The sequence below is a fragment of the Myotis myotis genome, unplaced genomic scaffold (genome assembly GCF_014108235.1).
Source record: "Myotis myotis isolate mMyoMyo1 unplaced genomic scaffold, mMyoMyo1.p scaffold_m19_p_10, whole genome shotgun sequence".
Taxonomy (NCBI): Eukaryota; Metazoa; Chordata; class Mammalia; order Chiroptera; family Vespertilionidae; genus Myotis; species Myotis myotis.
Genome location: NW_023416314.1, coordinates 45,453,768 through 45,465,554, shown reverse-complemented (window position 1 = coordinate 45,465,554; position 11,787 = coordinate 45,453,768). Strand labels below are relative to the sequence as shown.

The window sequence follows — 11,787 nt, the reverse complement described above, 5'->3', positions numbered from 1 at the left end:
AGGACTGAGATCTATATCCACCTCCTTCTCTCCCTCGCCAGCACATTCTCTAGGGACTTCAAATTGTGCACAGCACAATGCTTTATACTGCCATCCACCTAAGATGCTATGGGAGAGAAGTGACAAAAAACTTTCTATGTGCTCCAATCATAAGCAAGAAGAGTGGGGAGACAGTGTCCCTGTGACCAGTATGCTAAGGCTATCTGATTCGGGGGCAGGTGAAGCTACAGCGGCTTGGGCTGTGGGTACAACTGATGACAAGCACACAACTAACTTCTACCCAAAGTACTCACTCGTGGTTTCTGCATGAGCTCTCGAATAGTCTTCTCCCTTCCCCAGCAGTAAATGCACATAAGATGGAATTCATTTACAAAAGATAGGCTATGTTTATTTAGAGTCACAAGCAGCTGACTCACTCAGTGTGACTCAAACCACAAGAAGCCATTTCCACTTCACTCCACTCTGAGTCCTAGCGCTGGGGCCAGAGTGGACGGGGTGCTGCTTGGGCCCATTCACAGGTTGACAAGTTTCTCGTTGAGGGCAATCTGTGACTGTGTGAGATTGGCCAGGTAGGTCACCATCAGTAGGTCCTGGAAGAGAAAGAAGTCATGATGAGTGAGGAGCTGGGTGGAAGGGGAGCAGAAAGGCTGGTCTGGGAACCTCGCCAACAGACACTGGGTGTGAGGACCGTCCTGGATAAATGACAGCTGGGAGAGGGTAAGTGAGGGGTAGAAGATGGGAAGGAAATGCTTGAGAACACTCCCATCTCTGAACTCAATGAGAAAAATAAGAAATTGCATTTTTATTAACCTTTGAATTTAAGCATTTCTTTCAACTATGAATTTAGATAACAAGTCACAGTATCAGCAGGACCTGGGCCAATGGAATCAAGGAAGGAGAAGGGGTCTCTGAGCATGTGTACTATCTCTTCCTTCCTCCCAAACGGGAGAGTAAGGGTGGCAAAGGCGAAGCCCAGTCTCCTGTCCCCCAATTCCCTTCACATTCCGTGGTAAGGTAGAGAAGGCAGAGGCTTCCAGAAGCCCAGAAGCGGCACTCACATTGATGTTGCTGTTGAGCATGGTCTCGAAGTCCTCGGGAACGATCTTGGGTACTTGGTTAACCAGACTCATCAAGAAGCGGCCCACAGTATTGTCAGCGGACACCTTTCCAGACTGAGCACCAAACAGATTGAATGGGCACAGTTAAGTCTCACCCCTGAGGGCTGTCATTTCAGCAGACCCCCCAGCAAGCTAGGGTGGACCTATGCCCTCCTTCCTTTCCCCTCCCCGCCCTCACCAGCACGTCCTCCGCATACTGCAACACTGTGCTGAGGGCATCCTGGATGCGAGCCGAGGACCCTGCTACTTGCTGCAAGTCACTTGAGAGTCCAATCACCCGGTTGGTGCTAAAACAGGTCTTCATGATCAGGTCAACTGTGAGGTTGGGTTGGGAGGTAGAAGAAATGGAAAACTCAGTGATTCCATCAGGAAAGAGATGATTTCTAACCATCCTGCTAACTCTCCCACCTCCCTCTGGACTTGGTCTACTTCCCCCAACTCCCCTGCTCTGCCCTTATTAGTGTTTCTCCAGACAGCCCAACTGCTGCACCTAGAATGCTATCACTGGTTTTGGTCTCATATGAACAGCCATGTAGCCTGCAGTACTGATAATTTCCCACCTTTAACAATTTCACACATAATTCCTTGAATCCCATTTATGTAGGAGAATGACTGACTTCAATGGTTCCTCTTTAACCAACCCAAGGCTCTCCATCCTTGTCAGAAAGCAGCAACTCCTCCCATGCAAATACTAAAGGCCTTGAAAAAGGGCATGGAAGGTGACTCACCGCCAATGCGCTCAGTGTCATAGTACGCGTATTTCACTGTCAGAGGTGTGAACATCACCCCCATGGTCCTCCCCGGGACACCCATTAAAGTGCTGGGGAGAGAGAAGTCAAGGTAAACAAGACAGCCTTGAGAGGGCTTCCATGTCAGGTCCAGGCCAGGAAAGCAGCCACACCAAGAGTACGGCTCCCAAGGTTCTGACATAAGAAGGCTTGGACCCCAGAGGGCTCACTTTCTCCCCTTAGCTCATTCCACACATCAACCCCTTGGCCTGTGGGAGGGGACTCAGCTTTCGGACCTGTGGTACCTGTGCAATCTCAGTGATGAGAGGACAGGACACTAATTTTCCTTGGAGCTGGCTGCCTAGACATCCACCACCACAGAAAGGAGACAGGATATGTCTTTTCTGGGACTGAGCCCTCCATCTGCATCTGATAGACAAATTGACTCCAGCCCACCAGATTAGGTCGGGTGCTGCAAGTCATCGCACTAAAGGAGACTGCCTTTACTGTCAGCCAAACACTTCCAACTGGGTCTGAGATGCATGAAATATCTGGGAAGGCTAAGAAAGCAGGCAACGCTAAAGCCTCGTGGTACCCCAACTGGCCATAAGGACTTGGTACCCACCATCTGTCTTACTGCATAATTGTTAGCTAGTTGTGTCACTGTCAGACACAGAAACAGCACAAAGTTAATCAGCATATAAACTTAACAAATGCCTTCATTATGAAGAGAAAGTAGAATCCTTCCAACTCCAAGAGCAGCCCCTGCTTCAGCATGCCACTGCAGCCTTTCCCAATACCCCCCACTAACCGCCACTTTCACCAGTTTAATACTGTAACGTTACGGTCATCAAACTGTACTAAACCCTGGACAGCCATAAGGACAGCCATTCTCAATGTGCACTACCCCTATCCCTGCTCAGTTCCAGGGAGAAGGACACACTACAGAGGGCAGCTCAGACAAGCAGTGAACATGGTGAAGGACCATGATCAGAACACCATGGAAGGATCGACCATAGGAACTGTAGAGAATTAGCTCCCCACCCCCCGCCAAAAAAAGTGACATGAAGTACACGATAGCTTGCTCAAATATCTAAAGGGCTGCCCCTTGAAACTGGTTAAGAGCAAGGAGAAATCTGGGGTACAGTTAGGATCAGTGAGTGGAAATTTCCAGGATGGATTTGTTTCAGGGCAAATAAAACTTTTCTGAGGGGCTTCCTTAGGAGGCAGGGAGTTATACCTGCCGGGGCTGGAGGTGGGGTGTCATCTGGCCATGGTATGAACTAGATAGCCTTTATGCCCTTGTGGCCCAAGACCCTGGTCACCTGACATAAGCCTTGATGCTCATGCGACCGTTCTGGAGGCTTGTGTCCACAGTGAGGTGAATGGGGTTGGGGGCCTCCCGGCTGTAGTACTCATGGATCAGCACAGAGTGCTCTGTGATGTCATGGCCTGTAGCGTACCTGGAAAATGAAACACGGCTGTGGACGCATGCCTACATGTGACATCAATACCAACCACGATGGTGGCATGGGTGTCTCTAGGTACCATGGTAGGGACACCCGGTGACACTCCAAATAACAGAACAGTAAATATATAGAAAACTATATCAAATCAAATCAAAAGCTGACTTAGAGCTCTTGAAAAATCCCAAATCATTAGCAAAGCAAAAGACTTGTTGAGTAAAAGCTGCAACTGAAAAGATATTTCTGGCCTCAAAGGATCGGAATAGCCAGCAACACACACTGAATTCACAGCCCCTCGAGGTCACACACCTTCAGTGCTCTGTTTCCTGAAGAGGGAGCACAACATCTAGTCTGGTGGCAAAAGGCCTTGGCAATCGCCGAGACTTTCCAACCCCCCTGTATCCCAACTTACCAGCCCAGGATGAGCTCATTTGGAGAGACTTTCTTGTGCAATTCATACATGTTCTTTGCAAATTCCATGTCAACAGCCACCTAAGAAGGCAGGAAAGGAAGCTCAGAAGCCAGACGTTCATAGAAAAAAATGGCTAAGAACGAGAGGCCACCCACCAGACAGGAAAGGCACATGGAAGTATGTTCAAATGGAGCGAAGCTCTGTGAACAGGAGGACTCTAGTTGTGAGCACAGCATACAGTGTGGGGGAGGGCCCGAAGGGGAGCCCAGCAGAACAGCTACAGACTGCACAGGGGCAGCTCGAGTCCCACTCACCTCATCCTCTGACTCGTTGTGCGGCACTGAAAAGCAGTTGGTGACTTCCACTGAGTGCTTGTCAACGGTCCCTGTGAGAGAGGATTGTCCGTGTTATGTGACCCGAAGGCTCCTAACCGCCCCCGACCCCCTTCCTCGTGCTTTCAGATATTCAGCCGTCTGGTCCAGGATCAGCACCTTAACCCTATGATCACCCAGGACCTGCCTGTGAACCTCCAACACCAATGTCAGCGTTTACCACAAACTTCTCTTCTGGTTCTGACATGCTGCTCCCACTGCGCACACCTGTTTCTCAACCCCAACAAAACTGCCAGCCCCTTGACTTCTGCTTTTCCTACTCCCCTCCCAGGCTTCACGTGCTCCCCTCTCCACCAGGGACCACAATGCTGCTTATACCTGTTGGTGTCTAATTCCACTTTACCATGGTTTCGCTCCTTAGCTGAAACTATGCCCCCAAACCCAGTGGATATATCTTCTAACTTATCTGACCTTTCAGCAGCATCTAAGACTTGACCATGTCAAGTTTTTGAGATACTTAAGCCTTCTATATTTTCTATGCCTCTAGGACACCTTTCTACTGGGGCGTTTACCACATTACATTCTAAACTATTTGCATATAAGAATATGGCTTCATCTCCAACTTAAGGTTAGAGTAGAGCTCATTTATTAAGCTTTTACTTCTTTTTTTTTTTTTACAGTAAGTTTATTGGGGTGACATTGGTCAACATGAACATACTAGAGGCCTGGTGCACGAAATTCATGCACTGGGGGGCGGGGAGGGCCCTCAGCCCGGCCTGTGCCCTCTCATAGTCTGGGAGCCCTCGGAGGATGTCTGTCAGACATCCTTAGCGCTGCCACGGAGGCGGGAGAGGCTCCTGTCACCACTGCTGCGCTTGCCAGCCGTGAGCCCGGCTTCTGGCTGAATGGCGCACCCCCTGTGGGAGGGCACTGACCACCAGGAAGCAGCTCCTGCATTGAGCATCTGCCCCCTGGTGGTCAGTGCACAGCATAGTGACCAGTCATTCCACTGTTTGGTCAATTTGCATATTAGCTTTTTATTATATAGGATAGGAAACAAGACCTATCTATTGTACCAGGTACCCACCACCCAGTCAAATCTTCTCCTGTCACCAATATATTAGGGCCCCTTCGTTCCCCCCACCCCCTTACGTTCAGCAACCACCACACTGCTGTTTGTGTTCACAAGTTCCAGTTTTATATTTCACATGAGTGAAATCATAAGGTTCTTCGCTTTTTCTGACTGAACTGTTTCACTTAACCAAGCTTTGACTTTTAAGTGCCCAACAGTCTTATGATACATAAAAACACCAGTAACTTCATTTCACCAAATGAAATATGTTTCATAAATTAAAGTCTGAGGAAATCTGTCCCTACCAAGCAGACTCCACGCACCACTCCGTAAACACGGCCTCTATACACCTCGCCCTGCACCATGATGCCTGTCTGGACGAGGAGCTGAAGACCTAGGTTACAGCTGCTCTAACGAGAGTCACTGCAGTTTTCTTTAGTTAAGTAGCTCCAGTGAGTTTGGAAAATTTGACAGAGTAGCTAAAAGAGTAAGTATTTGCTGAGTGCCAAGTCAGCGATGCAAAAGCCATTTATTACTCGTACAAGGTTAAAGCAGGGCTCAGTCACAGAACGCTGTCAGGCTTTGGGAAGTTAAGGAAGGGGATGAGGGGGAAGTACGGGAAGAAGGATCGACAGGACTCACTTTTCCGGGGAACCTGGGAGATGAGAGAAACTTAAAGAAACAAGTAGGGGAGAGCAGGGAGGTGCTCGAGTCAAAGAGAACACAAAGCTTGGTGTGAGGAAAACCCTGGCACTGTTGGAAGAGAATGGATTAGTTGGCATTTCTGTAAAATGCTATGCCCCCAAAGGAAGCGAGAGAGAAAGTGCGTGTCTTAGGGGTGGGACAGGCCTGGTGTGGCGGGGAGGGCGACCAGCAGCTGCTCTGTGCCAGCGGCTAGAGGCTTTCCCAGCAATCTAGGTCTCCCGGAGCCTAAGCCCGAGGTAGCCCCTGGAGGGACTTTGTCCCCAAGGCGCACGGGACAAACTGGTGGAGTCGGCCTACAGAGCACGTCCTCTTTCAATACTCGGTCTTCTGTGGGACGGCTACCACAGGGCAAGAGGAAGGAGGAGAGGTGAGGCATGCGGCTGGAGTGGGCTCACAAGGTGCCCCAATTTGTGACTAAGATGGGGTGGAAATGCACCTGGTGGGACCAGCAGTCCCCAGAGGAAGGGGTATGTTACCAGTAAGTCCTGTTTGTGCGTCTCCGTTTTACAAGTTACTTTAACATAAAAAATACCTGACCCCCAAATTGGGAACGTGGGTGGGGAAAGGGCTATTCTCTGCTGCGAAGGTTAAACAATGTCGCAAACAGACAATACAACTGTGAGTGTCCACATGGAGGCTTAGGCCACGCTGGGGGACCCGGGTCCTTAGGGACGAGCATTGGGCAGGCTGAGGATGGGGCATCGGGCACCAGGGAGGCTGAGGGATGGGGCATCGAGCACCAGGGAGGCTGAGGGATGGGGCATCGGGGAGGCTGAGGGATGGGGCATCGGGCACCGGGGAGGCTGAGGGATGGGGCATCGGGGAGGCTGAGGGATGGGGCATCGGGGAGGCTGAGGGATGGGGCATCGGGCACCGGGGAGGCTGAGGGATGGGGCATCGAGCACCAGGGAGGCTGAGGGATGGGGCATCGGGGAGGCTGAGGGATGGGGCATCGGGGAGGCTGAGGGATGGGGCATCGAGCACCGGGGAGGCTGAGGGATGGGGCATCGGGGAGGCTGAGGGATGGGGCATCGGGCACCGGGGAGGCTGAGGGATGGGGCATCAAGCACCAGGGAGGCTGAGGGACGGGGCATCGGGGAGGCTGAGGGACGGGGCATCGGGGAGGCTGAGGGACGGGGCATCGGGGAGGCTGAGGGATGGGGCATCGGGGAGGCTGAGGGATGGGGCATCGGGGAGGCTGAGGGATGGGGCATCGGGCACCAGGGAGGCTGAGGGATGGGGCATCGAGCACCAGGGAGGCTGAGGGATGGGGCATCGGGCACCGGGGAGGCTGAGGGATGGGGCATCGGGCACCGGGGAGGCTGAGGGATGGGGCATCGAGCACCGGGGAGGCTGAGGGATGGGGCATCGGGCACCGGGGAGGCTGAGGGATGGACATCGAGCACCAGGGAGGCTGAGGGAAGGGGCATCGAGCACCAGGGAGGCTGAGGGATGGGGCATCGAGCACCAGGGAGGCTGAGGGATGGGGCATCGAGCACCAGGGAGGCTGAGGGATGGGGCATCGGGCACCGGGGAGGCTGAGGGATGGGGCATCGGGGAGGCTGAGGGATGGGGCATCGGGCACCAGGGAGGCTGAGGGATGGACATCGGGCACCGGGGAGGCTGAGGGATGGACATCGGGCACCGGGGAGGCTGAGGGACGGGGCATCGGGCACCGGGGAGGCTGAGGGATGGACATCGAGCACCAGGGAGGCTGAGGGATGGGGCATCGGGCACCGGGGAGGCTGAGGGATGGACATCGAGCACCAGGGAGGCTGAGGGATGGGGCATCGAGCACCAGGGAGGCTGAGGGATGGGGCATCGAGCACCTGGGAGGCTGAGGGATGGGGCATCGAGCACCAGGGAGGCTGAGGGATGGGGCATCGCGCACCGGGGAGGCTGAGGGATGGGGCATCGGGGAGGCTGAGGGATGGGGCATCGAGCACCAGGGAGGCTGAGGGATGGACATCGGGCATCTGGGAGGCTGAGGGATGGGGCATCGGGCACCAGGGAGGCTGAGGGATGGGCATCGGGCATCGGGGAGGCTGAGGGATGGGGCATCGGGCACCAGGGAGGCTGAGGGATGGGCATCGGGCACCAGGGAGGCTGAGGGATGGACATCGGGCATCGGGGAGGCTGAGGGATGGGGCATCGGGCACCAGGGAGGCTGAGGGATGGACATCGGGCATCGGGGAGGCTGAGGGATGGGGCATCGGGCACCAGGGAGGCTGAGGGATGGACATCGGGCATCGGGGAGGCTGAGGGATGGGGCATCGGGCACCAGGGAGGCTGAGGGATGGACATCGGGCATCGGGGAGGCTGAGGGATGGGGCATCGGGCACCAGGGAGGCTGAGGGATGGGCATCGGGCACCGGGGAGGCTGAGGGATGGGGCATCGGGCACCAGGGAGGCTGAGGGATGGGCATCGGGCACCAGGGAGGCTGAGGGATGGACATCGGGCATCGGGGAGGCTGAGGGATGGGGCATCGGGCACCAGGGAGGCTGAGGGATGGGCATCGGGCACCGGGGAGGCTGAGGGATGGGGCATCGGGCACCAGGGAGGCTGAGGGATGGGCATCGGGCACCAGGGAGGCTGAGGGATGGACATCGGGCACCAGGGAGGCTGAGGGATGGGCATCGGGCACCAGGGAGGCTGAGGGATGGACATCGGGCATCGGGGAGGCTGAGGGATGGGGCATCGGGCACCAGGGAGGCTGAGGGATGGACATCGGGCATCGGGGAGGCTGAGGGATGGGGCATCGGGCACCAGGGAGGCTGAGGGATGGGCATCGGGCACCGGGGAGGCTGAGGGATGGGGCATCGGGGAGGCTGAGGGATGGGGCATCGGGCACCAGGGAGGCTGAGGGATGGACATCGGGCATCGGGGAGGCTGAGGGATGGGGCATCGGGCTCACACATCTGTGAAAGCACATTATCGCTGAAACACTAAATGGGCTCCTGCCAAACCGGTTTGATGTTGACAAGGGTATCTTTTAACAGCTGTCCCACCGGTTACCAACTTCTCTGCCAACACAGGCCTTTAGTCAGTAAAAAAGGGAGGAAAAACGTGGTCACGGGGCTTCGGGAGTCCCGGGTTTCTGGCTTCCTAGCCGGCGTTTTAACTCGTTGTTGACTGGGACTAACCATCCTTGACGTGACATGCGACCGGGAAGCGTAAACGTAAACCACGCGGCACGCGGCATCTAATACACAGCTACTCCCCATCCGCCGTACGTCGCCCATAATGACAGCAGCCAGGCGGCCAGTGCACGGGGCAGCTGAGTCGCAGCGGGAAGGTGGGATGGAGGAACAGGCGGGAGACCAACGCGGGTGGGAGGAAAGGGGAGCAAGAGGAAGCGGCGGGGGAGGTCCAGGGGGACGTCACCATCCTCCGACCACTCACCCAGCAGAGTCCCGATGACTCGGGCAGCACCCTCGTTGCGTCGCTCGTAGCTGTCCACGATGGAGGCCAAAATGACCGGGTGCAGCCGGACCACACGGCCGCCGGGGAAGGGGCCCGGGAGAGCCGGAGCGGCCAGCGACTGCGCCGGGGTCTGCGCCGGAGCCGGCGCGGAGGCTGGGGTCTGGCCCGGAGCCGCGCTCGCAGCCGCCGCCGCCGCCGGGTCTGGGGAGGAGGCGGGCGCCGGAGTTGGAGCTGGAACCGGCGCCGGAGCAGGAGGCGGAGAGAGCGGTGGAGCTGGGGTTGGGGCCGGGTCTGGGGCTGAGGCCGGGGCCGCAGCCGGGGATGTGGCGGGCGGAGGAACGCTCGCCGGGACTGCCGGTGTGGCCATCTTGTCGAGAGAGAAGGAGCGTGGAGCGGAAGGGAGGAAGCGGGCCGGCCTCGACAGCCCCATAGGCTGAGCGCGCACCGCGTGACCAAGACCTCTGTTCCTATTGGTTACTGATGATGGTTCTCACGGCACTGCAATTTCCTGCTCGGAGCTCGTGCTCGTGGCTCTCTGTCCGATGCGCACTCAGTGAGAGCCGAGTCGAATGGTTCCGAACAAACTTGTGACTGCGCTGGAAGAGAAACAATTCAGTCTGACAGTTGCCGCCAGATGGAGGCAGAGAGCTGCGCAAGGCTCGCAAATCGTGTTTCGGACTTCAATGGGCTAAGGGCTGTCAAAGTGGCTTTTATTACAAAGGGCGTTGTTTTTGACAGTCATAAGGTGTAAATCTGTCATCAGGTTTATTCATTCAACAAATTGACTATGTGCCAGACTTTTGTTAAGGCACTTGGCATATATCAGTGAACAAAACGAAGATCGTTTTCTCTGAGAAGTTTACATTCTGGAGGGGCGTGAACAATAAGTACATTATACAATATGTTAGATTAACAGTTAAAAACTGATTCGCTGCCTTAGCAGGTTTGGTTCAGTGGATAGAGTATCGGCCAGAGAACTGAAGGGTTCGATTCGGTCAAGGTCATGTACCTCCGTTGTGTCTCTCTCACATTGATGTTTCTCTCTCACACATTGATCTTTTTCTCTCTCTGTCCCTCCCCCTCCCTTCCACTCTAAAAATCAATGGAAAAATATCCTTGGGTGAGGATTTAAAAAAAAAGTCATGTGCTAAAAAAGAAGAAAGTAGCAGAGAGTAAGGGGGAATCAGGTGTTGTGAAAAGTTAGGTCAGGAGAATGTGAGGTTTGAGTGAACTTGAAAAAGGCGAGGGAGGTGCCCATGGGGGACAAAGGTGGGGAGGAAGAGCCTCCAGGTAGAGGGGAAGCTGGTGCAAAGGCCTCAGGCAAGAGCAGGCCTGGCGTGTTTGAGGAGGCGATTTGATGGCTGGAGTGTTAAGGTGAAGGCAGGGAGTAGCAGCAGAGGCACCTCTAAAGAGGGGTTGGGCCCAGATCCGTGAGGACCTCCTAGTCAGTGATGGCGAACCTATGACAGGCGTGTCAGTGGCGACACGCGAACTCATTTTTTTGGTTGATTTTTCTTTGTTAAATGTCATTTAAATATATAACATAAATATCAAAAACATAAGTCTTTGTTTTACTATGGTTGCAAATATCAAAAAATTTCTGTATGTGACACGGCACCAGAGTTAAGTTAGGGTTTTTCAAAATGCTGACACGCCGAGCTCAAAAGGTTCGCCATCCCTGTTAGGCCGTGGTGAGGCGCTGACTTTTCGTCTGAGTGAGATGGGGAACCATTCCTGGGTTTTGAGCAGGGGAGGGTCATGATCTGCCTTGTTTTAAAAGGATCACTCTGGTTGTGTTGAGAAGAATAGGATGGGGGAGAGGCAGGTGAGAGAGAAAGAGCAGAGAGGCGTGGTAGGAGCATACCAGGTAATCTAAGTGAGGGATGATGGTGGTTGGCACCAAACTAGTAGCAGTACAACTGGTGAGAGGTGGGCAGATTTCGGGTATATTTTGAGGGTGGAGACAAGAGGATTTTCTTTCTTTCTTTCTTTCTTTCTTTCTTTCTTTCTTTCCTTTCTTTCTTCCTTCCTTCCTTCCTTCCTTCCTTCCTTCCTTCCTTCCTTCCTTCCTTCCTTTCTTTCTTTCTTTCTTTCTTTCTTTCTTTCTTTCTTTCTTTCTTTCTTTCTTCAGGATTTTCTGAGAAACTGTATAAGTGTGAAAGAGATGACTCCAGCTTTTGTGTGCTGAGCAACTAGTAAAGAAGTTGTCTGACTGCTAGTGAAAGCTGCAAGTGGAGCAGGTTTCTGGGAAAAGACCATTTTTGGATGTGTCACCACTGAAATGTCCATTAGACATCCCAGCAGCATTGTGGAGTGGTCAGCGGAGATTCTAGTCTGTACTTTGGGAGAGGATTAAGCGAATAATGCTCTCTAAATCTCTTAGCATGTGCCTGATTACAGCAGTTATTAAGTGGTAGCTATTACCATTACTATGTGACGAAAAGAGGTCTGATGCGAATGCGCACTGTGTAACTGGGCAATCTATACATAGGTAACTCTTTCTGAGCCTCGCCTTTTTTCTTGGTATAAT

The 11,787-nt window shown here is 53.9% G+C and overlaps 1 protein-coding gene across 1 annotated transcript; it reads right to left on the bottom strand.

Annotated features, from left to right (window-relative positions):
* Positions 1-362: 362 nt before the first annotated feature.
* On the bottom strand, positions 363-9,645 carry EIF3F (eukaryotic translation initiation factor 3 subunit F). Its single transcript, XM_036325276.1, has 8 exons — positions 9,237-9,645; positions 4,039-4,109; positions 3,725-3,804; positions 3,172-3,309; positions 1,847-1,938; positions 1,297-1,433; positions 1,059-1,172; positions 363-590 (listed from the first exon to the last, which is right to left on the bottom strand). Exons 1-8 carry the CDS (start codon positions 9,622-9,624, stop codon positions 513-515), a joined length of 1,098 nt encoding a protein of 365 aa, XP_036181169.1. The 5' UTR covers positions 9,625-9,645; the 3' UTR covers positions 363-512.
* Positions 9,646-11,787: the final 2,142 nt, after the last annotated feature.

Coding starts and splice junctions, on each gene's coding strand:
- EIF3F (XM_036325276.1), bottom strand. CDS start 9,624: ATGGCCACACCGGCAGTCCCGGCGAGCGTTCCTCCGCCCGCCACATCC. Junction 3,310..3,724: donor AATGAGCTCATCCTGGGCTG/GTAAGTTGGGAT, acceptor TTCATTTTCCAG/GTACGCTACAGGCCATGACA. Junction 591..1,058: donor TGCTCAACAGCAACATCAAT/GTGAGTGCCGCT, acceptor TTTCTCTTCCAG/GACCTACTGATGGTGACCTA.